Source organism: Danio rerio, chromosome 19, assembly GCF_052040795.2.
Source record: "Danio rerio strain M-AB ecotype USA chromosome 19, GRCz13ab, whole genome shotgun sequence".
NCBI lineage: Eukaryota > Metazoa > Chordata > Actinopteri > Cypriniformes > Danionidae > Danio > Danio rerio.
In genome coordinates, this window is record NC_141039.2 from 10,874,058 (window position 1) to 10,901,896 (window position 27,839).

Here is a 27,839-nt window from a genome sequence, read left to right on the forward strand (position 1 = left end):
GAGGCACAGGTCACCCCATCATATCACATCAGAGTTTAATCAATGTAAATGCAACTGAACTAAAATGCACATAATCTTTCAAACCCTACTCCTTACGCTAAGTTTAATGACCACACAGAGTCAAGACCTCGGTTTAACGTCTCATCCAAAAGATGGTGCACATTCAGTATAGTGACCTCTTCGCTATATTGGAGCATTAGGACCCACACAGACCACAGGTTGAGCGCTCCCTGCTGGTCTCACTCCCAACTCCACTTGCAACAGCAACCTTCCCATGTAGTCTCCCAATCAGGTACTGACCAGGCCTGGATGCTTAGCTTCAATGGGTAACCGGTCTTGGGCTGCGGGGAGAAATGGCTGTGACTAAATTGTGTATAGTGTATGAGTGTCTGTATGTGTGAATAAGTGTGTATGGGGTTTCTCAATACTGGGTTGATGCTAGGAGGGCGTGCGCTGCATATGCTAGAATAGTTGGCAGTTCATTCCACTGTGGCGAACTCTAAAATAGAGACTAAGCCAAAGGAAAATGAATGAATGAATACAAGTCAGTGTGACAAAAGGACTATATTTTGTGTCATATTTCCCCCCTCTATCTAATCAAAGACCAATCCAAAACAGATCATCCGCCACAGTAAGCAGAGAAATGTTTGAATAGCAGATTTTCATGACAAATGTGAAAGGCAAAAAAAAATTGGTTTCATCAAATGCATGTGTGGGCATGTCATGGTGTGAAAACAGTCATTGTGACAGACCTGAAGCTGACGGACAGCCTGTGTTTTATTTTGTGGACAGCTCAACTCCAGTCCCCTTATTTTGCTTTCTGTTTGAAATAAAATGACTGTATGCATTAATACATCATGTGACCAGAGTGCTATGCATTTTATTTATTTATTCATTTATTTTTTACTATTTAAAATAACTGATTTTTATTTAATTATATTAAAAAGTAATTTATTCCTTTGATTTCAAAGCTGAATTTCTTCAGTCACATGCTCCTTCAGAATAATTCTAATATTCTGATTATCCTTTTTTTATGTATTTTGTTTTTAACTTCTAATCTTTAGTTCGTGTTTCCTGTCTACTCCATGTCTGATCTGCAAAGAGAAAACTGCAGTTTTCAAGTCATACAATCTCAAGCTTCAGTAAATGTGAACTGCAAGAGAAAAAAAAAAAAGATTTAAATCATTAGACACACATTAGACAAGAAAAAAAGTAAATGTATTACTGTGCCTTTAAGAACATATATAGAGTTTAGATCCAAAAATGCATCTAATACTGTCAGTTTTTTTTTTTCTAAACTTAGCATTTTTCTCAGACTCCTATGTGTGGGCTCAGTAATTTTACATTTATAGTGACAAATAAGCTCTTTTCATTGTTTTTAAAGTGAAATAACCAAACATAAATATTGGAGGCTGAGAAAAACACAAATTTTAGGGGTTTTTGCATCTAAACAAAATTAACATAAAAATGTCTGCATTCACTTTCTTTTCATTAAAGCTGTGCGTCAATCATCGCCCTTACCTCTGAATCAGTGAATTCATGTATAAACGACGCACTCTGTATGATAAACTGATGCCAGATCAGCTTCTGTACACGCCATTTAAACAAGAGCTAAAGTGCAGAACACTTTGGGACTGGGGTGTGTGTTTAAGCAGACAATTACACTTAATAATATGTAAACCCATCCGTCTGGCGTGTTTTAATTTAAACAACTAATTTTCACAAGCAGTTGTAGAGCACAAACAGTTACTAAAGTAAACGAATGCTTTCATTATGCATTTCATTATTTCATTATGTGCATTCTTAAAGTGACATTTATCATGCGGAGCGTGTCCGTCAGTCAGCGCTTATACACACTGTACATTCACTGATTCAAAGGTTCCATAAGGGTAATGATCGGCGCACAGCTTTAATAGAAAGAAAGTGAATGTAGACATTATTATATTAATTTCAATGTGCTTTTAAAATTAAAAATTTATCAGAAATATGGGAAAATAGTTAATGATAGGATGATAGCGGGAACGGTAAATTACAAGTGAATCCAACTAAATGGGAGGGTTGACATGTTTGAAGTAACAGGAACTGTTTGTGGAAAAAACTATCCACACACTTGTCACTCTTTTTTTTTCTCCCACCCAGTTTTTTTTCTTCCACCTATTTTTTTCCCCCACTATCACGTCCCTTCTCGGTCTTCGTAATACGTGAAGCAAAACAACAATATTAAAAATTATTGAATAACATAAAATAAAATCAATATTGTAAAAATGTAATCTTTAGTGTCAAAAAGTATTGCAAACAAATATTAATAAACAATTAAATAAATCAGAATTTTTACCCCAGTCTTCAGTGTCACATTATCCTTTAGAAATAATTTCCAAAGTTAATCGAGTACTTTTATCATCAGTGTCGATGGAACATTCATGCTGCCTAATATATTAAAACTTAATAATAAATATTAAAAGCTGAAAAAGATCTACTGTATGATGGACGAAATAAATAAATATGCAAATAAATGAATAAATAAATATACAAATACCTGCATTAATAAAACAATAAATAAATTAATACGCTATGAAATTAATAAATATATACACAAATTGCATAAAACAATAAACGAATAAATATGCAAATAAATTAACAAATATATTTAAAAATCAACAAACTCCTGCATAAATAAAACAATAAAAAATATGCAAATAAATAAACAAATGTATATAAAAATCCACAAATCCCAGCATAAAACAAACAAACAAATAAATATGCAAATAAATAAATGTATATATAAATCTACAAATTCCTGCATAAAATGATAAATAAGCAAATAAATAAACAAATATATATAAAAATCTACAAATTCACGCATAAAAAACTATAAATAAATAAATATGAAAAAAATAAACAAATGTATAGATAAATCTACAAATCCCTGCATAAACCAAATAAATAAATAAATAACCAAATAAATACGTAAATAAATATTTATATAAATCTACAAATTCTTGGATAAATAAAACAATAGATAAATAAATACATTTAAAATAAATGAACGCAAATTAATTAATTAATTAATAAACAAATGTATATATAAATCTACAAATTCCTGCATAAATAAACGTGTAAATAATTAATAGTGCGGTGTGAAAGGGGGAAGAATGTACTTTCAGTTTAGCATTTTCTTATTCCCCCAATATCTGTGTCATTTATAAATCTGCCCTCACTATTTATATATTTATTTATGCAGGAATTTGTCGATATTTGTCCATATATATATATATGGAGGTTTTGTCATCTATCCTACTGTATTGATAAAAATTAAACATCTTTATTGTCTCTTTTAATTCATTTAGTTCTTGTTGAATGAAATACAAAACTGTGTGTTTATTTATGTACTTAAAATTAATCCCATTTGTTGCCACCAGTAAAAAACCATCTCAGGTACTTACATAATTTTAATGTCCTACCTCTGTTATACAGAATTAATTATCTGACTCTTCTGACAGCTAATCTAAAATAAGTAGATGTTATATTACTTGTTTAATAAACTGATTGAATTTCTGAATACATGTAGACATCTTTGTCTAGTGGCGCCACCTACTGGTCAGTGCCAGGAAAGCAGCAGGCTCTGTAGAGGTTAGTGAGTGCAAAAAGCAGAGCCATCGCCATGCTGAGCACATAAGACTGCAGCAAAGTGTCTGTCTCTTAGTCGCCCGCTCTCCTTTCTTGTCGGTCTGATAAGGCTACATAATACAACAGAGTACACCTATGTCAGCACATCATAGATCCATTCAATGGACTGAATACAGATGTTGAAGCCGCAATCATCTCAGTAGCAAACATTTGCAGGAATAGTTCACCTGTCATGGTTAATTCACCATAGCATTGTTACAAACATGTTTTTTCATAAAGGTAATATCAGCCGCCATTTACTGTTATGGAGAAAAAGATGCAGCGATGCAAGTGAACGGTGATTGAGCCTGTTATTCTGCCTATCAACCAGAATAATAACAAAATAAATGCTATTCTTTTAAATAATCAATGTCTTCTCATAAATAATAATAAATAATAACAATGCATGAATATCCCAGGCCGGGTTGAGGCTGGAATGACATTCGCTGCTTAAAACAAATGCCAGAGTAGTTGGTGGTCCATTCCGCTGTGGTGACCCCTGATAAATCAGGTACAAAGCTGGAGGAAAATGAATGAATGAATGAATGAATGAATGAATGAATGAATAAATGAATGAATGAATGAATGAATGAATGAATGAATGAATGAATGAATAAATGAATGAATGAATGAATGAATGAATGAATGAATGAATGAATGAATGAATGAATGAATGAATGAATGAATGAATGAATTAATTAATTAATATGTAATGTCATTCAGATTCAAAATATTTTTTATTTCTAAATGAACCAGTATCTAATGCAGGGGTGTTTAAACTCAGTCCTGAAGGGCCGGTGTCCTGCATATTGTAGTTTCAACCCCAATTAAACCCCCCTGAACCAGCTAATAAAGCTCTGTCTAAGTATGCTAGAAACTTCCAGACAGGTGTGTTGAAGGAAGTTGGAGCTAAACCATGCAGGACACCGGCCCTCCAGGACCAAGTTTGGACATCCCTGGTTTAAGGCAATCAAATGCACACCTTTCAATAAGCCCAAAGTAAATGTGTGTGTGTGTGTGTGTGTGTGTGTGTGTGTGTGTGTGTGTGTGTGTGTATATATATATATATATATATATATATATATATATATATATATATATATATATATATATATATATCTCTTTTAACTTACAAATGTGCAACCTTTTAAAATGAACACCTTAATAAAGTGCATGAACAGCCTTTAGACATGCGCACTACACATATTATGAGACATAAGAATGTCTCAACCCAAGCTCTTTGGAAATAGGTGTTTTGCAAAATGTAAACTACATTGCGCTGGAAATGTTTTGCTGCATGTTTTAGCTCACAAATACACTAGAGGGCGCTATTTACATTATTGCGAATTTAAAATATGTGACTTTTGGTATGTTTTGGTGTAAGTTTCAGATACAAGTCCATCTTAAATATATCCACGAGAGAGCCGACTACAACGACTGAAATAGGAAAGATTTTGTACATTTTATGGAACATTTTTTAATTGTTTAGCTGTAAAAATATACACTAAGTCCTATATATAAAGTTGAAGTTGAAATTATTAGCCCCCCTGAATTATTCGCCACCCTGTTTAATTTGTTCCCCAATTTCTGTTTAATGGAGAGCTGATTTTTACACATTTCTAATCATAATAGTTTTAATAACTCATTTCTAATAACTGATTTATTTTATCTTTGCCATGATGACAGTAAATAATATTTTACTAGCTATTTTTCAAGACACTTCCATACAGCCTAAAGTGACCTTTAAAGGCGTAACTAGGTAGGTTAACTTGGCAGGTTAGGGTAATTAGGCAAGTTATTGTGTAATGATAGTTTTTTTTGTAGACTATCAAAAAAAAAACATAAATAAAAAGTAGCTTAAAGGGGCCAATAATTTTGACCTTAAAATGGTTATTAGCCAAAATAAAACAAATAAAGACAGAAGAAAAAATATATCAGACATACTGTGAAAATTTTGTTGCTCTGTTAAACATCGAGGAAATATTTAAAAAAGAAAGAAATATGTATGTATGTATGTATGTATGTATGTATGTGTGCATTCATGTATGTATGTATGTATGTATGTATGTATGTATGTATGTATGTATGTATGTATGTATATTTATAATAATATATTTTAACTTAGATAAAGCCCCAACTTAGATAAAGCCTTTTTACTGGTTATTGTGCCTGTTGATGTCCTAATAAATGTCAAATATTACCCCAAAACGTTTTATTTCATCAATAATATGCAAACAAAAAAGTGTTCATCTAAACAAATCAGGACTGAGAGCTGTCAATCAAAATCTCATTAGCCAATTAGAGCTTTGTGAACTGACATATGTCAAGTTCAATTTTATTTATATAATTTGATTATAATGCGATTCCATAATAGAATGTGTATCTTTGTGTATTCATATATATTTGTATTTATACATATAAATTAAGTAGACCTAAGTAGTCTCTGTTATCAGTTTGATGTCAGCAAATTTCAAGCCTGTGTGTGTGTGTGTGTGTGTGTGTGTGTGTGTGTGTGTGTGTGTGTGTGTGTGTGTGTGTGTGTGTGTGTGTGTGTGTGTGTGTGTGTGTGTGTGTAAAACGTTCCTTTTTAAAGTATATAGCTGAACTCTTGTTGTGTACATAACAGGAATGGATGCAAGCGTGACGAATGAAGGTCACGGCTTCACACCACCATCATTTTACAGTCGCCAAAGTGCATGAAATTAATTCACGGATGTCAAATTAATAAACGAGTGCCATCAGAGACATTGAAAAACACTAATAAAAAGGTCTGGCAACTTACAAACTTGATGCACTGCAAAAAATGCTTTTCTTACTAAGATTTTTTTGTCTTCTTTCTAGTTCAAATATCTACAAATTTTTATATCAAGAAGCAATTTCTAGGCAAGCTAAACATAATGTCTTGTTTTCAAAAAATAATATGCCAATATTAAATATAGTTTTTTCTTTAAAAACAGGCAAAATAATCTCCCAATGGGGCAAGCAAAATAATCTTGTTTTTCACTTTGACATAAGATTATTTTTCTTACCCCATTGGCAGATTGTTAAACTCACTTAATATTGGCATATTATTTCTAAAAACAAGCTTGTCTGGAAAATTCTTATTGATTTAAGAATTTTTTGATATTTGGACTAGAAACAAGACAAAAAATCTAATTAAGAAAATCATTTTTTTTGCAGTGTAAAAAGTTCATGAATAAATACGAATGCAAATGTATTTGTTTTTAAGGGACCCTATACTGGAGGCGCCCCTCATGTATGTCCATGGTCATCATTCATTCGACAAGCCACCCATGACATCAAAAGAGGACTTCAAACTTGGCTAATACACATAACTCACTTTTGCATAGTGTCTGTAAATAGCTACTTAACTACCCTACTTAACTAGCTGTCAGTGAAATCTTGCATCAAGGACGTTTCTGTTTGCGTTCTTGGTAACTATTGCCCTATTCTCCATTTCCATTTGGTTAAAGTGACTCTATTTACTTTTTATAATGTGCTGTTGGTCTTATTGTGAATTGTTTATTAGCGTTTGTTATTCCAAAGGAATTTTGTCTTCGCTATCTTAAATTGAATTACTCATTTTGAAGCCCCAGCTGTTCAATTGCGCAAAGCAAACTATTAGCTAGCTATGAAGTCATTGTTAGTAAATTTGCAAACTTCAGTTTTATAAATGATGACACTTATTAAGATAATTAAATATCTTAAGATAATTGAATAATTCCTCAACAGGTAAAACAAAGTCTAAATCTTATAAAAATGGAGATTGCTTCAATGAAATCTCCAGATAAATAAAATAAAATGAAAAAAAAATAGCTTGATCTTTGCTTTGTTTCAGCAACTTTGTTAAATCAAATGCAAAAAAATATAATTAAATAAAATGCAATGCCATAAAACACAGTGAAATTAAATGCATTAAAAGAACAGAAAATATAACATATGCATTAATAAAGAATTTCTTAAAACCAGTTTAATGCACTTTAATCGTCCTAATAATTCAAATGCAATAAAACAAATTACAAATAAAAACATTTAAATGATAAAGTAAACAAGTAATTCACATGTAAATGTAATTTTTTTAAACCGGATTTACATTAAACAAATTATTACTAATTAATGCTGTAAAATAAAAACTTAAAATTAAAAAATGCAATAAAATAAAGTGGAGTAAAATAAAAAAAGAAACAAAATACATTTTTGTGTACAGTAAAATAAATTTGACCTTTGCATACAAATTCTTAAACCTGATTTAAATTAAACAAATAATCAATCATTAATGCTATAAAATAAAATAAAACTGATGTCTGAGCAAAGTACAATTAAAGATTACCTATTTTACCTCTTCGAAAAAGATGTAAGATAAGCCTTTGGTGTCTCTAGAATGTGTTTGTAAAGTTTCAGCTCAACATACCCATCAGATTATTTATTATATAATGTAGAATCTGCCCACTTTGGTGTCTGAATACATTTTAGCTGTTGGGGCTTTAAATCCAAATGAGCTGCTTCTCGCCGCCCACAGCTCTGACGTGCGTGTCTGCTTCTCATGCATTAGGTCCATAGATCGTAAAAGATATGAACGTAGTATCCGTGGCGTCACCCATAGGTTTTTGAAAAATGCAAGAGAAGCTACTCGTAGGCATGGTCAACCGTCGCCATTTTGCTTGTGCGTCATTGGACTCACAGCAGGATACCAAACAATCGTCAGTGGAGCTACTGATGCCTGCTAGCATTTTGCTTAGAAGGGCTTTTCTTTGGGAGAAATGCTTAATACTTAATTATCTGAGACTTGTTTGTGTTTTGACCACATGTGCTTGGTTGTACATTATATCAATAAAGTATTTCGCCTTTTAAAATCACTGTTGTAATACTGTAAGCCACTAAGCATTGTTCTCATGACGTTTTCCTACAGGAGGAAAACACAAAATACTTATAAACAATCAAAATATAGTCTGTGTTATTAAATCCAAGGCTATTTATGAAATTCAGGCATAACACTGTATGACAACGCTTCAGATGACTGTAGCCTACAGCTAATCAATCTTTCAGATTCTGGAGTGCATTACAGGTCTAAAGAAAAATACAAATGATAAATGATCTTAAATAAAACAAATAGATTTATAGACATGGTATAAGTATACAATTTCACTCACCTGGGATATAGAGGTCACGTGAATGGTTTGTGAGACTGTGAGCACAATTAAGTGCACACAGCATGCCATATCATCTGATAATTGTAAGAAATAATTACAAAAAGTAACTGACTGTAAAGCCACATAAAACAAAACAAAAATTTGATGTATATTCTGAACTCAGCAGCTAATCAGCTGGAATCAGCTGAGGTGAAGTGATGGCGACCAGCGAAAAAAGAGTGGGAGGTTGTTGTGGAAAAAAGTGAATAGGATTGGGGAGTCGCGGAAGAAAGTGTAAGTGAACAGCGGACGGGGTAGAAGGGTGGTTGAGAAGGGAGATCGATAAAATGAAGTGCCAGATCAGATTTCAGAGGTGCCGGATCCGGTACAAATTAAGTCCTGGTTATATGGGCCAAAATCGTTCTTTGTACTAGGCTGTAAACATTTTTTTTCTGCTGTAAAGTTGGCCATTTTAACAGTAGGGTCAATAGAAATCTGCTCTATCATGGAGCCAGGCCTAGCAGAATTTCAATGGCTTGCAGTTTCAGTTACTTCCGTATTTGCTTCACGAGGGAGAGCTGGAGGTATATGGTTAGTTCAGATAAACAGCAGTCAGTGAAAGAGACAGATACGGATGAAGTTGAAATAAGGTTACTAGTCCAAAATACCAAGTAAGTTTATTTGATGTATTTGTGGTGGAGTTAATTCAAGCCTTTCTGAAATCATGAGTCTCACACAAACACAAACACAAACACAAACACACACACACACACACACACACACACACACACACACACACACACACATATTAATGTTTACTGACACCATGCAACTGTGGTGATTACAGCAGTTAAAAATTAAAGAACTGTACATATCGATTTTACTGTCTTTATTACAAACATGCTCTGCTTTAAAAACGTTTTAAACTTATAAAATTAATTATTAAGGTGCAGCTGATCACAGAGAGTTGTAACGTATTATGTATTGTATGTTTTAATCCCAGTTTATTTGCAAAAAATGTTATGTGGACATCTTTATGCATATTATTGAGACATGGCACCTTTCAATTAATTCGGTGGGCATAGTAAACCGAACTCCTATGTCATGTTGCACCTCAAAATCACTGAGATTCGGATCCTATTTTACGTCAGTAAATAAAAAAAAAGACTTTCCTTCAATTTGACAGTGGACACACACACATTCCGGTCCAAACAGCTTATAAAAGTAGATATTCATCATAGGTGCCCTTTAAAACAAATGGAGTAGAATAAAATGAAAAAAAAAAAATAAATAAATAAAGTACAATAAAATAGAATTTACATATGAAACAAATAATTCTTCATTAAGCTATAAAAGCACAAGCTATAAAATAAAATAAATTAAAATAAAATAAAATAAAAATGTGTTGGTCTGATTTGTTTATGTAGGTTTGCATGGTTTTTGTGTGAGAGACTCTTAAAGCCAAATTTCGGCATTGTAATAATCTAAATAATTAAAACATTTTCATTCGTTCATTCGTTGTGCTGTGCAAGCAATACACAAAGTAAACTGCTATGCCTGATACACTGACACTGAAACTGCTTTAGAATTCCAGGCCTCATTTTCCCAGAATTACCCTCACAACCTCCCACACACACACACACACACATGTATCCCATAACCTCAACTCTCGAGTGGGCTCTGCTCCATGCTTTTTAATGTTATTAACAGGTGGCTTTCTAAAATAGAATCAAGAAATGCTCATGCGTGTACTCACACACATAGCGACGCATGGGCAGATACAAACACCACACTGGCGTAGAGACTCACTGAAGCCTCTCAGACGCAGCAACAGCAATCATGAAGTAACAATTGACAGACAGATCCAAACCTGGTGCCAGCAACCCTAAAAAAAGAGAGAGAGAGAAAAAAAATCCCTGATATTATTATGCCTGGACATGGGCGTGATCTTTTTCTGAAGCAAACAACCTCCCAACCCCCGATATGAGGAGTGTGTCATATTCACATCCACCCTCTTTAAACCCCTGTGTTACGTACTTTCAGTCCGTCTCAGAGAAAACCCCTCTGCAAACCGGCCTACTACACGTATTCGACACTTTGACAGGTCAGCTGCTTCTTTGTGCTTGCTGTGTCAACAATGTTAAGCTACAATTAAAAAGGCATAACATTTGGTTCTGTAGAATTTTAATCATTGCCAGTCTGGAGCTTATATGTCATGTTTCATGTGCCTGTCTCTCTTTTTACACTTAATAATCAGGGAGTTTTAACATGTCTGGTTATTCCTCAAATGTGTAATTCTGGTTATCCCTAAAAAAATCTATTTAAGCTAGTATTTTTTTCACAATAATTTAATGACGCAAAATCAAAATAGCGTGGCATATTTTTGAGATATACGATATGCTTGTGTTGTATTTACAGGGTCTCTGCTACCACAACAGCAATTGTGCAGTGTAAAACAGTATTAAATGTTTTATTTTAATCTGAATATTTACTTTGTAACATTACTACTGTAAGTCAGTATTTTTAATACGTTTTTAGAATTACTTAACATCACACAAAGCTATTACTGGTGGTATTCCAACTTTATTATCATCATTATTACTGTTATTGTTATTATTATTATTATTATTATTATTATTATTATTTCATTATTAATATTATTGTGGGTGGTGCCGAAGGGTTTGTTGTGAATGATATGTGACTACTTCACTGATCTTCAGTAAATAGATCAGTGGACTACATTCAGAACAGAAAATGGCTGCAAACATTATCCATGGTTACCAATTTGTTTATATAAAGACACAGAAGGAACTAACCTTTTATGAAAAGAATACACCAATTCACTTTAACTTGTAAGCACAATATGTCGAAAATAAATCAGGTTTTCTTGTCTCGTCACTTTCAAGTAGGAACTGCTTTACGCAAATAATGCCTTAATTATTTCAAAATGGCGAAAGTAAGGAAGAAACTCGAGTGGTTTGCATTAGTTGAGTATTACTATATGTCTTTTAACAACGTTGATCGTAAAACAGCGATCAAATATTAAGTCTTTAGCTTCTTAAATCTTACCTGATTCTCTTTCAACATCTACTGGTGCTTCAAACACTAACGTTTGCGTCAGTGTTACCAGATTGGAAATGTCAAAGTATCATACCAGAACCTCAAAATTATCGTATTTGGAGGAAAATTATTGTACACGAGTCAAACTGAGAGTATACAGCTATCTTCTAGACCAGGGGTGCTCAATCCTGTTCCTGGAGATCAACCTTCCTGCAGATTTCAGTTGCAACCCATGTCAAACACACCTGCCTGTAATTATCATATGGTGTTCAGGTCCTAATTAATTGGTTCAGGTGTGTTTGATATGGGTAGCAACTGAAATTTGCAGGAAGGTAGATCTCCAGGAACAAGATTGATCTAGACAAACAGCGTTTTGACACAACTTGCAAATTTAAAAAAAAACTAGGTGTACCTTAGAAGGTTCAAACTCCACCTACGAGTCCTACGAGTGTCCTGCTGTGTTACCAATTGTTAAAGGATTAATTTTGTTGTACAAATTGGATGCCATCATTGACTGCAACAATGGGGTGGGTTGACTTGAAAGCAGTGCACCCTCCAGAATTCTGAGGAGTGCACAAGCTCATTAAGAGTACTTGTAATGAGCCAATTTCGTGGCTTTTTTTTTATTTATTTTTTTTATGAGATTTTATTTTATTTAACTTTGGAAAAAAAAACACATTCACTTGACACAATTGAATGGGAAAAAATGAGAACATCAAGGGCAAACTCCCCTGTCCTTCTCACGTTCCTTCTCAGCACTACTTTTTAAAACTTTATTGCTTAAACAATCAATCTCAACCTGAAAACGACTGGCTTAAGCACGGCTGCGCATGGCAGGAACGTTAACTAGCAAAAGATTGCCATTCTCCACGTTCATTGGCTGAGAAAATGTTAAGTAAGTTGAGATAGAAAACGGGTGTAACTCCACATTCTCCTCCCAGACAGTAGACAAAAAAATGCAGCTAGATCAATAAGTATAGAAACTCTAAGATTTCAATGAAATTCATTTTAAATGCCATAAAGTTCTGAAAATATTGTACATTATAGGATTTTTTTTATTATTGATCGCACATTGTACAGAGGTCAAAATTATTGTACAAATATGATACTTATCATGCGTCTGGCAACACTGGTTGACGTGAACCGTAAGCCCCGCCTACTTTAAAATCATTGGTCAACTCAGAGTGCAGCAGAGCAAACAAAAGACTAGGCTGTTTCGTCATATATAACAATAGCTTGGCAATGCTGAGCGCACAGTAAGTGACTACCATGAGCATATTTTAGCCAGCCAAATTGCCAAAATAATCAACATTCAAGATTCTTAGGGTGCTTTCACACCTGTAGTTTCATTGTTTTGTTCCGAAAAAGGGTTTAAAACAGGGATTCGGAACAAAAAAAAAAAAGAAAAATTGATCTATACGTGTGAAAACACCCTACGAATCTCAGATATTGACTATTTGGGCAATTTTGCTGGCTACAATATGATTAAATATATCAGGATTTTCACAAAAGTCACTTACTTTAGCTCAGCATGAAATAGTCAACATAAAAACACATAAATACAGTGAAAAGTTATTACCCGAGTCTTGTGTCATGTGAATTTGGTGCTCAGTAAACATTTTTTACCAGTACGCAGACAAAAAAAAGGGTTAAACTTAATTTTGCACATTTTGTTGACGAAAAGTTTGCAAGTTAGCATTGCAACTATGCCAATTACTTCTCATTTGAGTATTAGTAGACTGTCTGCTAAATATCTGTAGATACTGCTGCTTCAACAGACATTTAACTGACTATAAGTGACTTTGCAAAATGTCAACTTACACTAACCCTAACCCCAACAGTCTACTTACATTTAGAAATAGAGCTGTCACTGGAGCAGTACCATTTTCAAAAGGCACATATTTGTACCTGAAGAGTCCATAATGGTACCTCAAATTTACTTTTTTAGGTACATTTGGGCACTAATATGCATCTTTGAGGTACCACTGTGGACTCTCTGGGTACAAAGAAGTTTTTTTTTAAAGGTACTGCCCAATAACAGCTCCTGTACCTTTATTTCTGAGAGTGTATTGAGAATTAGTTGGCATGTAGCTGCAATTAACTTAAATTCAACAAAATGCATTAAAGGGACCATCAAAATAAAGTGATATCAAAAAAGGAATAAAAAGTGCAGTCTAAAGAGAGAGGGAGAGAAACTGTTTTAAAATATTGCCTGAATTGATGTACAGTAGTCATGATATTGCGATGTATTGAACCAAATTGTAATACAAAGCATGTCATGAAACATTTGGCAATAACCAACATCCTCATTGTGCAAAACATTTAATAAACTCTTAATTTTCTGTTTCATCATATTCTTGATTTTTAGAGTAACCAGCCTGACCAGCCTATCATCTCATCATTTCCATCTTCGAGCTCTCAATGCCCGCATAAATGGCCAATGCTTCCCAGCATCCCTCAACCGTCAATCAATCCTAAAAGCCTGTATTATTATTAACATCCACAACCGCATATTCTGATGAAGCCACTCTCGCCTACATTACAATCACATTGGACTGAGCTAGATTGATCTTGCTGGATCAATCTAACAGCATTAACTGCCTTTGCTTGTCTGATTATTTGGATCTCAAGCATCTAAAAAGACTTAAATGTTCTATCAAAATAAGCCACTGCCTCTCGTTCACTTATCTGGATCTCGTAAAAAAGCAAATCAATCATGTGGTCCACGTTCGTCGTGCAGGAAGAAGAGGTAAGGTCTGGGAACACCTCAGCGGGGGGCCACCAACCATCCGGGGGACTGGACGGATTTTTGGGATCACGAGGCAAAGGACGCAAGCGAAGACACAGAACACAATCCGGATCCGGAGATGGAATTAGCGAAAGCCAAGAAGGCAAAATCAAGCTTACGTTATTCCTGGCCATAACCGGCATCATGCTTACCGTCCTCGGGGTGGGAACAGAGTTTTGGGTAGAACTCGCACCATCCAAGAGCTTCTATAACAATCAGACTTGTCTGGTCGCACACTATGGCTTATGGAAATGCTGCACCAAGACGATCGAGGTTTCAGATGTGGATCCAAAGCTGGAGGTCTGCGGGCCTTTGCATTTACAGGGAGGTAAGACTTTGGTGTGAAATGTCTGGAGAGTTTGAATTATGAATCATCTCTTAGAATAACATCACCTTGTGTGGATCCCATTATAGAATCCAATTGCACCTTCTTTAAGTTCTACACCACTGGAGAGAACATTGTCCTATTTCAGAAAACGCCAGAAAAGGGTGAGTCATCCCACATCCCCCTCTCTATCTTTAGATCTCATAGCACTAATGCTGCTTTCTTTGTGTCGAGTGCTGACCACATATACAAATTTCTCATCAAAATGTGATACTTAGATCTTGAGGAACAAAAAAGTATAAGTAATGATTTGAAGGCAGCAAAATGAAGATCTGAAACAACAGGCTTTGATCAGCAAATAGATTCCCATGATGCCTTCCAATTTTTGTCTAAAATTTTGATATCATTTTACCTCAGGGTTTAATTTGTCAAAGGTTAGTTTCTGTCATCCTTTACTCACCCTTATGTCATGTCAACCCAATATGCTAAAAGGTTGGCATGTACGAAGTTAAAGTTGACCTTTTATACAAAAAAATCACTTTATAAGGGGTTTAAACAATCGTTTCATAACAGTGTATGATTGTAACCAACTTCTGATGGTAAAAAATATTAATTACATTTTTTATAATCACATTTCATAAAAACAGTCTGCAGAAACATCAGAGTCATCAGAGGGGGAAAGCCCCGCCCATTAGTAATGATCTCTCCCTGTTAGTCTTGTTGTTGAACCTGCCACTATGCTGACACACAGGCATTTGGTAGCTCCACCCTCTTTTGAAAAGATAGCTGGGAGCACAATCTCATTTGAATTTAAAGTGACAGTGGGACATTTAGGATCGATGCCTACACCACCTGACAAAAGTCTTGTATAAATAATAACTTGGCTTCTAGTTGATCATTTGGTATGAGAAGTGGCTTATATGAAAGGCAAAGGCCTTTAGATTACTCTTATTTTACCAAAATAAAATATGATCATGCCTTGATTTTTAATTATTTAATTAGGACAGTATAGGATTTGGCTTTGCTTAGATAAAATTCTCCTCACTTTAATGTCCAGTATAGAATAAGAAAAAGAATTAATATTGTGTATGACTCCCATGAGCTTGGAGGACTGCATCCATACATCTCTGCAATGACCCTAATAACTTATTAATAATGTCATCTGGAATAGCAAAGAAAGCGTTCATGCAGGACACCCAGAGTTCATCAAAAGTCTTTGGATTCATCTTCAATGCCCCCTTCTTCATCCTACCCCAGACATGCACATTAATGTTCATGTCTGGTGACTGGGCTGGCCAATCCTAGAGCACCTTGACCTTCTTTGCATTCAGGAACTTTGATTTTGAGGCTGAAGTATGAGAAGGAGCGCTATCCTGCTGAAGAATTTGCCCTCCGAGTTTGTAATGTAATGGGCAGCACAAATATCTTGATACCTCAGGCTGTTGACGTTGTCATCCACTCTGCAGAGCTCTCGTTCGCCCTCATACTGAATGTAACCCCAAACCATGATTTTTCCTTCAACAAACTTGACTGATTTCTGTGAAAATCTTGGGTCCATGTGGGTTCCAGTAGGTCTTTTGCAGTATTTGTGATGATTGGGATGCAGTTCAATAGTAATGATCATCTAGAAGTCAAGTTATTATGTGTTGCTCTTACAACTGGGATTGACGACAAGACTTTCATCAGACAAGGGAAAGTTATAAAACCTTATTTCATATTTATGGAGCCATGACCTCAAAATGACTTATCATATTTATTTTTAATGGTTTCTATGACTTTTATTAAGAAAAAAAAACTGTAATACATATTTGTCCTTAGTGTTTATAAATTATACATGCAAACTTTTCTGAAAATCAATAAATGGTTCAAATGGCCGAATTTAATGTCAACTTTGATGTCAATTACTGTAGATGTAATTTACTAATTTTTAAGGTAAATAAACACTATTTCCTTATGTTAGTTAAGGGACTAACAACTAACAGAATCTTATTGTTTAGTGTTTCCCAACAGTCTAATGTTACTAATGTTAATGCATAGGAAAATGATGTACAAGTGTATTAATAAAAGACTGATTATAGGGTATATGCGGAAGTATGCTAAAGGACTTTTAATTTGTCAGTAACCTGGGTTAAGCACTTCTGGTAAACTGTATCCTGTTACAAAATCGGCACGTTTAAGATCAGTTTTCTTAAACAATCAGCGATCACCACTGGCTGGGTGATGACCAATATAAAGTGGGTCTCAGATTGTACAAGAAACACTGCATTAAATTACATTTTTACCTGCCATGTCTTTGAAATATGAACATTTATTTTACCCCAGTATATTCAATGGAACTTCTTCACTAGTATGCCGATTCTGACGGGCGCATCCGAGCAAAGGGCTTTTTGTCTCGTTTTACGCAAGAGCAACTAAATGAATGCCAAAGTCTTTTTAACTAATTGTATTTTAATTACATTACGGCATAGATCCTGTAAAAGGAACTGTGTAAAAAGGAAAAAAGTCACATTAACCGTTCACCGGAAGTTTATCAGTATGGGAAGAAACACTAGCTACGCAAACACCCTATTATTTTTTAAACATGTTATTAAAAAACTACATCTGAGAGCTCAAGGCAGCCTGATAATGACTGAATCAATAATAATAATAATAATAATAATAATAATAATAATAATAATAATAATAATAATAATAATAATAATAATAATAATAATAACAATAATAATTCTTTACATTTATATTTTAATCTTTTTCAAGTAGGCACTGTAATTAATAAACATTCAGGCATACATGTTAATAATTGTCAGGATATCTATAAACATTATAATAAATAAATAAATACATACATGAGCAAAACAAATGTTCTGGTTATGTTAAATCAGCTTATTATGTGTACTTTAAGGCATCATATTATTGATGTTAACTAATGAAACTTCCTCCTCCCCTTCAGATCTGACAGTCGCATCAGCAATGTTTGCTATTATTAGTCTTTTCCTGATGGTGATGGGAGCGATCTGCATTATCATGGCAGTAAGCAAAGGGGTGCAGTTCTTCCTGAAGCCAGCTGCGGTTTGCTTTATACTGTCAGGTAACGTTATACTTTTGACTTACATGTTTTATATTGTTTACTTTTGACTTCAAGCTCATTCAAGGCACATTTTGCACATTAACATGCTAAAAATGGCCTTAAATGCACTGTAAAAATGCAGGGTTCCATACAATTCATGCTGCCCCAACACAAATTAAGTTAAACTTACAAATGTAAGTGGATTGAACATAAAACAATTAAGTTGTCCCAAATAAATCTTAAGAATTGTATTGTTTCAGCTCATTTTAAATAAGTAGTTTAAACAAGCAGCAAAAAAAATTTTTTTTTTTTTTTTGAGTCTGGTAAGATTGGTATTTATTTCGACAAATATTCCTATGCTCATTAATATATAATAGATCATTATATTATAGGTAGGCATAGATTTTTTAAAATCTAGATTAATCTCACTGAAATCTTGAAATTAATCTAGATTAAAATGGCTTATTTGAATTCTGCCAAAGGCATTTAGAATATGTGTGCTACCCAAATAATGACTAAAGGTAAGTCTTTGAGAATGGGTTTCTCAAGCCAGGTGGTGCATTAGACCAGGGGCTCATCTCCTGTTTCAAAAATGCATCACAAACTGCTTGAGAAACTGTTCTACTATAGTAATTGGAGATGAAAATAAATGATGTTCAATAAGATGCACTTTTGTTTACTGTTTATTCAGTTAAACATGAATTTGAACTGTAGGTCTACATGAGCTAGAAACAGCAATTTTTAATTACCATAATCCAACTAAAGTCAAAACTGAACTAAACAGAAATTATGTTGCCCCTTTAAAAAATTTTTAAACAAAAAATAAAAAAAATTCTGTGCTGTTTCAGCTTATTTTAAATAAGTAGTTTGAACAAACAACACATTTTTTGAGTGCTTTTGATCAATTAAATGCATCCTAGCTAAATAATAATGATTAATTTTAGTTATATATTTTTAGTTTTAAATCGTATGTTTTGGCCAAATTCATGAATGGAGCTGTAGCCTATGAAGTTATTTCATAATTTCTTCAAAATACACATTTCTCCCCCATTTCTATACACTCAATCATCCAAAAAGAACATTGTGATTGTAGAAGAAAACTGCTCTTTCTGAAACAAATGTTTGCCCAACAGAAAAGCAAAGCAATTCATCAACATAATTCACACAGTTGTGGATATGTTAAAAGGGGTTTACCAAAAATAAAAATTTGCAACTAATTTATCAATCTTTAGGCCATCTGAGAAGCAAGCACCCAGGTGACTATTTTTTGTTTGAGTGGAACATTACAGAAGATTTTTAGTTAAAACACGTGGTCCTTAGTGATTTTTACATTTCTAGCCAATCACTACCAGCACTTTGAGAGTGAACAAAATATATACAGGCAATAATAAGAACACCATGTGAGTCCTAATGATACATTAAGGGGTTACAGTATGAAGCAAAATTATTGACCTGTGCAAGAAGCTTAGCATTAACAACATTATTACCTTTTAAAGTAAGCAATCCAGGTAACATTGTATGCTATTGCTATCGGTGTATGCTAACACAAATCCTGACATGTTATTTCGAATAGATCTCTAATTAACAATAGTCTGAAAATAACCCATTTTTAGCGTATTGGTTACCAATTGTATATCCACAATTTTTACTACAAAACCAAAAGTAAACTATAGTTTGTGTAGCAAAACTGTGAATTGTGGTTGTCATACGCTGACTACACTCAAAAAAATACAAAAAATAAACCATGGCTGTTTCTCAATATGCGTTTTTGTCTGTACTTGCGTCCTTGTGTCCTCGTGAAACGTCATCAACCGTCGCCAAAGTACTGTTCCAATTCAAAGTTCACATCTTTCCAAGTACACATGAAATTCCCGGATGTGTACTTGCTCTGGCCTTTGGCCAAGGATGCATCGAGAGGTGACTTGTGCAAACTTGCGAAGCCCAGGTATCCCAGAATGCATTGCAGTGTAACCAGCAAGTGCTAATGGCGGAGGAGGAAACCTGCACGGTTTTAAAAATGCTCCTTTACTGTCACAAAATAAAGTTTTAAGAGTTTTTCAGGCGAGAATGTAGTTGTTTTAATGACATGAATGAATTCCCTGAATAAAAGAGCCAAACTTCAGTTAAAGTCCACCATTTAATAATTTGGCAAATAAATCGACTACAGATGTCCATGTAGATTAAACACTATCACTATCTCCTGTGTGTAAGTATGTGTATTTTGATTCTGAAACTCGCGCGCGCCCAAATAGACACTCCCACACCATCTCACTTTTCTTCCTCCGACACTCCCCCCTAAACAGAGCTGGACACGCCCACTTTTCTGACTTTTTCCAAAGTAGAGGTCTAAAAACACCCTGCTGAAACGAGGGGGTTTCATGGCCCTTTAATACATCTTGGGAATATCTAACAGACAGTTTTCTTATAAATCTATTATTTGTTCTCAGGTGTATTATTTTGGCAGTGTTATTTTGTTACCTTTTATAATTGTCTTTAATTATGTTACCGTAATTACATAATTACCGTAATTACATAATTACCGTAACATACCGTAATACCTTATCGTGCATGTCTTTTTTTTCTTATTGTGTGTATAATTACCATTGTAGTTTAATAAATCTGATAATCAAAGACACGTGTATAATAACTCATTTTAATTCACATTTATATGAATATATGTGTACATTTTCTTAAATCAAAAATGTAGATTTATAATATTAATATAACATTAATTAAATCATTTTATTGTTGATGTACAGTGAAACTGATGAATCCATGGTGAGGTAAATGACGTTATGAAGTACACTGCTGTTTCATTTGAATAAGTACCCGACTTGTGTCCTTGCGTCCTCGGGAGTTCGTTCTTCCATGTCTTAACTTGGCAAGTCTGAACTTCCAAGGACGCAAGTCCGAACTTTGCGTAGTTGATATTGAGAAACAGCACATTTCAATGTGGTGATGTCATTGGCCTGTAAACATTTCCTGCTTGTTATCAAACTATTTTATAACTGTAACAAAAGGCTTAATGTTAAAACAGCTATCATGACATTATTTATCAATATGTGGCTGTTTTTAAACTCTCGGAAGCTGTAGAAATTAAACATGTAAAACAGAAAATACGTTGGAACCAGTGTTTTTATTTACAATCCTCAAAATGGTCTGTATTTTAGCTGCTTGTTTAAACTACTTATGTAAAATGAGCTAAATTAACACAATTCTTGAATCCAGCATTTTTTTACAGTTTACAATAACCATGATTTTTAAAATTCTGGTAAAAGGCCAGTTATCATTAATTTGCATACATTCAAATGTTTCTTTTACCTCTCTGTCTCTTAACAGGTGTCTTAATCTTCCTCGGCCTCATAGTTTTCCACCAGTCAGTGCTTTCATTTTTAGCAAGTGACCAATCCATACCTCTCCGGCATCAAATGTCATGGTCGGTGACATGTGTGGGCTGTGCTGGAGCTCTGGTGGTTGTCGCTGGAGTCTTGTTTTTGGTACTTGCTCTTCCATACAGTCCGTGGGAAAAGTGCTTACCTAAGAAGAACAGTGACATCTAGTGGAGCGGAGGCTAAAGTGAACTTGTATAACTTTACGCTGACATTAATGTCATGTACAGCCCACATAATTATTCCTGGGATATATACAGAAGGAGGTTGGCCAGACATTCTTGCAGATTATTACATTGGAACTGTTCTGTGATGGGATCATCCAGCTTAATTACAAAAATCTATATAAGCTAAAAACTACAAGAGAATGAAATAGTTTGATATCTTTTTTTTTTTTTTGGTGTAAAATTAATTGTGGTTTATTTTTGGTTGAACTATTCATTTTATTAGTTCAGTCAATGATTATAAATTGCATTCGACATTTGTCCTGTATAAAATATAGCAGTTTTTTTGAAATGGTCAAATAAACCTTATTTATGTTTTATTTCATTACAAATAAACCTTATTTGGGTTAAATATACATATTAATAAGCTGTTTGGGAATTGAGATCCTGTTTTATTGAGCCTTTTCTGAAGATTAATTGTCGGAAGACAATGTTATAATGTCTTATAAGATTTATTATCTAGCATGGACAAAAACACAACTGTAAACTCACAGGTGTGACAACAATATTGAAAGACAGGAGTGAATTATCGAAATAATCAATTTGTGGGGATTAGAATAGGACTCACTGCTACTCAGGTAGCTAAGAATTCTAGCCCAGATTTGTCATAAATCTGGCCTTGGCATACAGCATGTGGGCCAAAATGGCCCTGGTTTGGCAGAAGTGGCAAAAATTTGGCCCAGATGTAGGGTCTGTCTGAGGACTGCAAGACAGGGGCGTACCATTAAGGGGTGTAACTTGTAGTAGAGACAGACAAACTTGGCTCACTCGCCTGCATGAAGTACACTTAGAATTGTACAATGTTTTCCCAGAAAGGTGGAGTTTTTATAATAAAGTGTCAGGTGCATATGGAGAGGAAAAAAAGAGAGTCTCATGCAGGTGGTTTGTCAAACCCTATCATGTAGAATACACTTAAAATTGCACAAGCTTTAATAAGTGCAAGAATTAGGCTTTTATATTTATGTTTACTCATATTTTTTAAGTTCTGGTCTTAGCAATAAAGTATATCCTTTACATATAAACTTTACTGCTTTAAGTAAGAAAAATAAAGCTCCTTTTTTAACATTTAAGTTTAACCAGATATCTTTTTCTTTCTTTCTTTGCCACAACTATTTTAGAACAACTATATTTGTGTCTTCCAGTTATTTTTCCATGGTGAAGGAAATAAGAGAACCCCTTCACATCCTTAACAGTGCTGCTTGAGATACAATAGTGAATTTATTTAGCTAAGACTACACTGATTATCTATTAACAGTCGTGCATCTTACGTGAAACAAACACATTGAATATAGCATTGCATATTTGAGAAGCAGCACGGTCGCTCATATTTTCATTTTAAAACTACAGAACTGTAAATAAAAAAGAAATGACTACTTAAGGGAACACAAATTGAAGCAATGCACATTGTGAAACTAAAATGAGTAAAAGAGAGACATTGCCAGCTTTAACGGTGGAAATGTGCGATCAGATTCACAGACAGAGGGCAGTTTAGTCTTTCAGGAGGATCTTCAGCCATATTGAGAGTCTGCTTTTCTGTTTCTGATCCATGGTTTTAGTTTGTCATCCGATGATGACAATGAAAAAGCCAGTTGATTCATGGAGCAGCCCTCTTCATCTGGGGGTGGTCGCTCAATGACAGCAAGAGATGAACTCAAATCAAAAGCATTAATTAAAAGCCCCGGCGTCTGCTGCTGCTGCTCCCGCTGCTTCCCATTGTGAAAACTGACACTGATGCTGATCTAGAATCAGTTATTGGAAGTGTTCGAGGAAAGCAGATCATAATAATGAGAAACTTTCATTGTTGGCAGCCTCTGGTGCATGACAGAAATAGCTTTCCAACTGAGTTGGGCCTGATTATGCAACAATCTGAAAAATGTGCTGATTTAAAACTCAAACTTTGAGTGTTACATTTTGTTAATTAATAAAGGCTTTATTTAAATGATCACAATTTATTTTAAGGTATAATGTTTGGTATTATTAATCCATTAAATTACTAAATAAACGCCTAATTTTCTTGTTATTAACTTTGTAAGTATTAATAAACACCAAGGCTGTGTCTGAAATCGCCTACTACTTAGTAGGTACTGCATTTGAAGTTAAATGTACTACTCGACCATAAGATAAGTATGTTCTATACAGTAGGAATGCGAGTAGTATGAACGGAAGTCAGATATACTACATCCGCCATTTTATTATCATCACGTGATCTACCTGCGTCACTCCCACTCATTAATTTGTTTGTGGTGCATCATGGGATATTGTAGCATCCATCGGATGCACTCTTTAGAATCTCTCATTGGTTCAGGCGTGTTTAATCAGGGCTGGAGCTGAACTCTGTAGGAAGGTAGATCTCCAGGAACAGGATTGAGCACCCCTGGTATAGAAGAATGTAATTACGGATGCGGCCCAAATTATAAGCCATTAGTTAATATGTGAGAATTTTTACTTACACTAAAGTGTTAACAAAATAATTTAAATATTTATTTGAAATATCATATTTTAATAGGCTACTTACTGTAATGTTGTCAATCACTGCAAAAAAAAAAGAAAAGAAAAAAGAAAGATACACATTACAGCAAATACATTACAGCTTAAGGCTAGTTTATACTTCTGCATCAAGTGATTGTCGTGACCCATGGCACAAGTCTTGCGTGTTGTCGTGCATTTATACTTCTGCATGCTGTTTTTGCTGCTCTGCAATCACACTTCCGAAACACTAGCTGGCAGTAGGGTTTTATGTTCCTCTTTGTCGAGTTTCTTCACTGGTGTTTTGTTTTTTCTGAACGCTAACTTGATGTACAAGTAGCATTCTGAGGCGGGATCCGGCAAACATTTAACAACTTCAACCATAAGGTAAACACAAAACAAAACTTTCCACCTGGAGCTCCTTCACGGCACTTGAAACTTGTAAACACTCGCTCCAACAGGTTCGCACAGCTCTAAGCTCCACCCACACTTGTCAGCACTACCAAGCCGACCAATCACAGAGCTTACGCTACGCATGGGACTGAGGACTGAACACAGAGCAGGATACAAAGCATAGCAAAGCAAAGCAATACTTATATAGAGCAAAGAACAGGTGGTGGTGATTAGGCTGATTGCAGGGAAGTTTAGAGGAACAAGAGTCACTACCGCCATCTAATGTTGAGGAGTATAGGGCAATATCGCTGCGCCCTATAGTGGGTGGGAGGACGTGATGAAGTGCTGAGATATTACAATGAAACTTGACAGTAAAGCGGGTCACATACTGGATGCACTGCTCAGTGTCACGCGACACAGTGCCATGCATTTTAGAATTCTAAACATAGCCTTCTATCAGGGTATGCACACTGGCGCCACAAGTTGGTGGCTGTCCATAGCACCCAGCTATGACCAAGGACACTGTTCGCACACCGGATGTGCTGCTCAGTACCATGCTGTGACGCGCATATGACAGTTGAAAGCAATGCACATCGGACGCACACATTCGCACGTTATTTAAAATTAAACTATTCAGATGTTGCTCTGTGGCGCGGCAGAAATATTAAGAGTGTCCCAAGTCAAAGCTCCGTGCTGTAGACAGCTGCCGACTTGTGGCACCAGTGTGCATACCCTGAGAGAAATCTATGTTCAGAATTCTAAAATTCAATGTATATTGTGTCAAAACAGCTTAACCTAGTTCTAGTAATGTCCAGATTTTAGAGTTAAATTTCAGTTTAGTTTAATTCTGGGTGGTTTAAATTTCACTGCTGAAAGTTCAAACACTGAAGAGCAAATCTACTAAAGTCCCGATCCAAGCAAGCCAGTGGTGACATTCATTCATTTTCTTTTTGGCTTATTCCCCTTATTTATTCGGGGTCACCACAGCGGAATGAACCGACAACTTATCCAGCATATGTTTTACTCAGCAGATGCCCTTTCAGCTGCAACCCATCTCTGGGAAACATCCATACACACTCATACACTATGGACAATTTAGCCTATCCAATTCACCTGTACCGCATGTCTTTGGACTTATGGGGGAAACCGGAGCACCCAGAGGAAACCTGTGTGGAGCCCTGGTCACATCCGGTAACTTTCACACGTCCTCCCTTGTTGCGGTCTTGAGTTTTGAAACTGAACTTTGGCAGTTGATGATGATGCTACACGAGGACCCAAGAACGCTGAAGAATGCATATTGAGAAACAGCCAATGAGTGATATAGAATTAAATATACAGTTGTAAGATTTTTAAACGCAAGTTAAGCGTCTACTGTAACATTTCAGATAGCTATTGTAAAAATAAAATGATGAAACATATGATAAATACTCTACCATCATCATCCAGCATAACAGATACATGCATTTATGCAAACATGAACCCTACTGATCATTCAAACATGTAATAAAGCGATCAATATAAACTCGCTTATACTTTTAATGATTAAAACCGAGCATAGTGGCAAGGAATAAACATTTAAAACATAATTAATTGGCATTTTGGAGCTGCACTGTGACCCATAAATAGGCTCTTTCAACACACGTGCAGCACATGCACTTCAGTATTTTTCAGATATGTGCAATGACATCCATGCTGAAGCCAAGATTCTGTTGCCTATTTCCATCCATCCGTTTCACATGTTCGGCATGCTCTCTTGATATGCATTACTCGGCTTGCCAATCATCATAAGATCACCATGTCCCAAATGCAGTTGTGATCTATAATTTAATACACACTAAGCACCTTTTCATTCTACCTTGTTTCTTTCATTCCCTGTCACAAGTCGTTTTCTATTTTGACCTGCTTCCAGATTTCCATCTCGCTGTTCGTCCCACTCATCTCATTTCCTCCCTCCTGCTTCCTCTAAATTTAGAGCGTGGCCAATCGCGCTCCAGAGGACGCAAGCAACACAAACATGGATTAGAAGTGCGCTTTCCCTCTCTCACAAACCTCTCGTAGAAACAGTGAGCTGATTTTATTTACATCTAAACCTGGTCTGACTCCAGTGCGGCGTGGGTGCTCCGCTTTTGTTACATATCGGGTATGTTTACCTTCAGTGTGACCTAAATAAATCTGCAGGCCTCACAGCAACTGAATCTTCTGATGAGTTACAGCTTGTTTACGTTCGGCCTATCTTTAAACTTTGCCCTTGTTGGTTTGACTTTTGAAAACTCTTGAGCTTACAGTTCAGTTATGTACTTTCAGGAAGCTAATGATTGCTAACGGTATTCAAAGTCATGGAGACCACAAGAAACTGCTTGACACATGTCATTTTCTTCTGATGACGCATTTCTTTTAATAGCATTCGCTACTTGCTAATGCTAGTCAGATTCATGTAGTCTTAGAGAAAATGAGATGTTTTTATTCTACAGTACATTATGCTTGGTAAGACTTTACTTGAAAAGGAATGCCATAAAAACCTTTATAATCATCAGATGGCTCATGTTATGAATGTAAATGAGCTTTTATGCATGCTTATAACAACTGTCATTAGCCGTGTTTCAATTATCGCACCTAAAGCGAGTGAGCCAGGGCCAGTTGCATTTTCATAGTCACTTCCTGGGCCTGATCAGGCCAAAGCGGGGCTTTCTCGGGGCCAGCCTTTTTTTGGCCTTGGGCCAAAGAGGGCCAGCTGGGGCTTCGGGCAGCGTGAAAGGAGAGGCGGACTTTGCCCGAGTCTGATAAAGATGGCATGCCATCATTACACTAGTTTTCTAATCGCACATGAGTACATATGCCAAACAAATAAATAAACAGCTGGTCAGTTTACAATTGGTTATTCCATAAAACACCTTATACGCTAGGGGTCTTTTTGCTCATGATCGCCCTTATGTTTCCCTTTTAAATGTAAGGCTGTTATAATAAAATCACATTAAATTAATATACCAATATAAAACAAACAAAAGCAAACAATTTAGGTATATACAATACATGAATTAAACCGTTTTTAAGCTATATATAACTTTAATTTTACAAAGGCCTATCTAAAAAAAAGATTTTAGATATTTTCCAAAATCAATAAACACCAGAGCAGGTTAAAAATATCATTTCTAAAGTATTTGGATACGATGATATTAATCAAATCGTGCAAACAGAGCATTTTTTGGGTGAGTAAAAGCAGAAACTACCTTCTTTTCTGTCATCCAGTCCTGCGCAGTGCCGCTTTACAAACGCATTGGGTAAAACTGCAAATAAAATATGTTCTATGTCCTCAAACAAGTGTATAGTTTTTA

The 27,839-nt window shown here is 35.0% G+C and overlaps 2 protein-coding genes across 6 annotated transcripts in view; one reads left to right on the forward strand and one right to left on the reverse strand.

The window, feature by feature from the left end:
- The window catches only part of si:dkey-14o18.2, a 66,390-nt gene extending 44,886 nt beyond the window's left edge, over nucleotides 1-21,504 (reverse strand). The window contains exons 1-2 of the mRNA XM_087295428.1: nucleotides 21,357-21,504; nucleotides 10,552-10,680 (exon numbers count right to left, since the gene is read on the reverse strand). The gene's annotated coding sequence lies outside the window, so the exon portion shown is untranslated. The remainder of the gene's footprint in view (nucleotides 1-10,551; nucleotides 10,681-21,356) is intronic.
- The window catches only part of cacng6a (calcium voltage-gated channel auxiliary subunit gamma 6a), a 48,009-nt gene extending 25,285 nt beyond the window's left edge, over nucleotides 1-22,724 (forward strand). For 2 of the 5 annotated variants that reach the window (XM_087293780.1, XM_087293782.1), the window contains 4 exons: nucleotides 14,224-14,971; nucleotides 15,058-15,132; nucleotides 17,919-18,056; nucleotides 21,375-22,724. In XM_087293780.1, coding sequence (XP_087149906.1) covers nucleotides 14,572-14,971; nucleotides 15,058-15,132; nucleotides 17,919-18,056; nucleotides 21,375-21,595 — 834 coding nt within the window. In that variant the 5' untranslated portion in view covers nucleotides 14,224-14,571 and the 3' untranslated portion in view covers nucleotides 21,596-22,724. Of the gene's footprint in view, nucleotides 1-10,839; nucleotides 10,935-14,223; nucleotides 14,972-15,057; nucleotides 15,133-17,918; nucleotides 18,057-21,374 lie in introns of those variants that run through there. The other 3 variants (XM_087293781.1, XM_087293779.1, NM_001083091.1) reach the window with 3 other exon arrangements.
- Nucleotides 22,725-27,839: the final 5,115 nt, after the last annotated feature.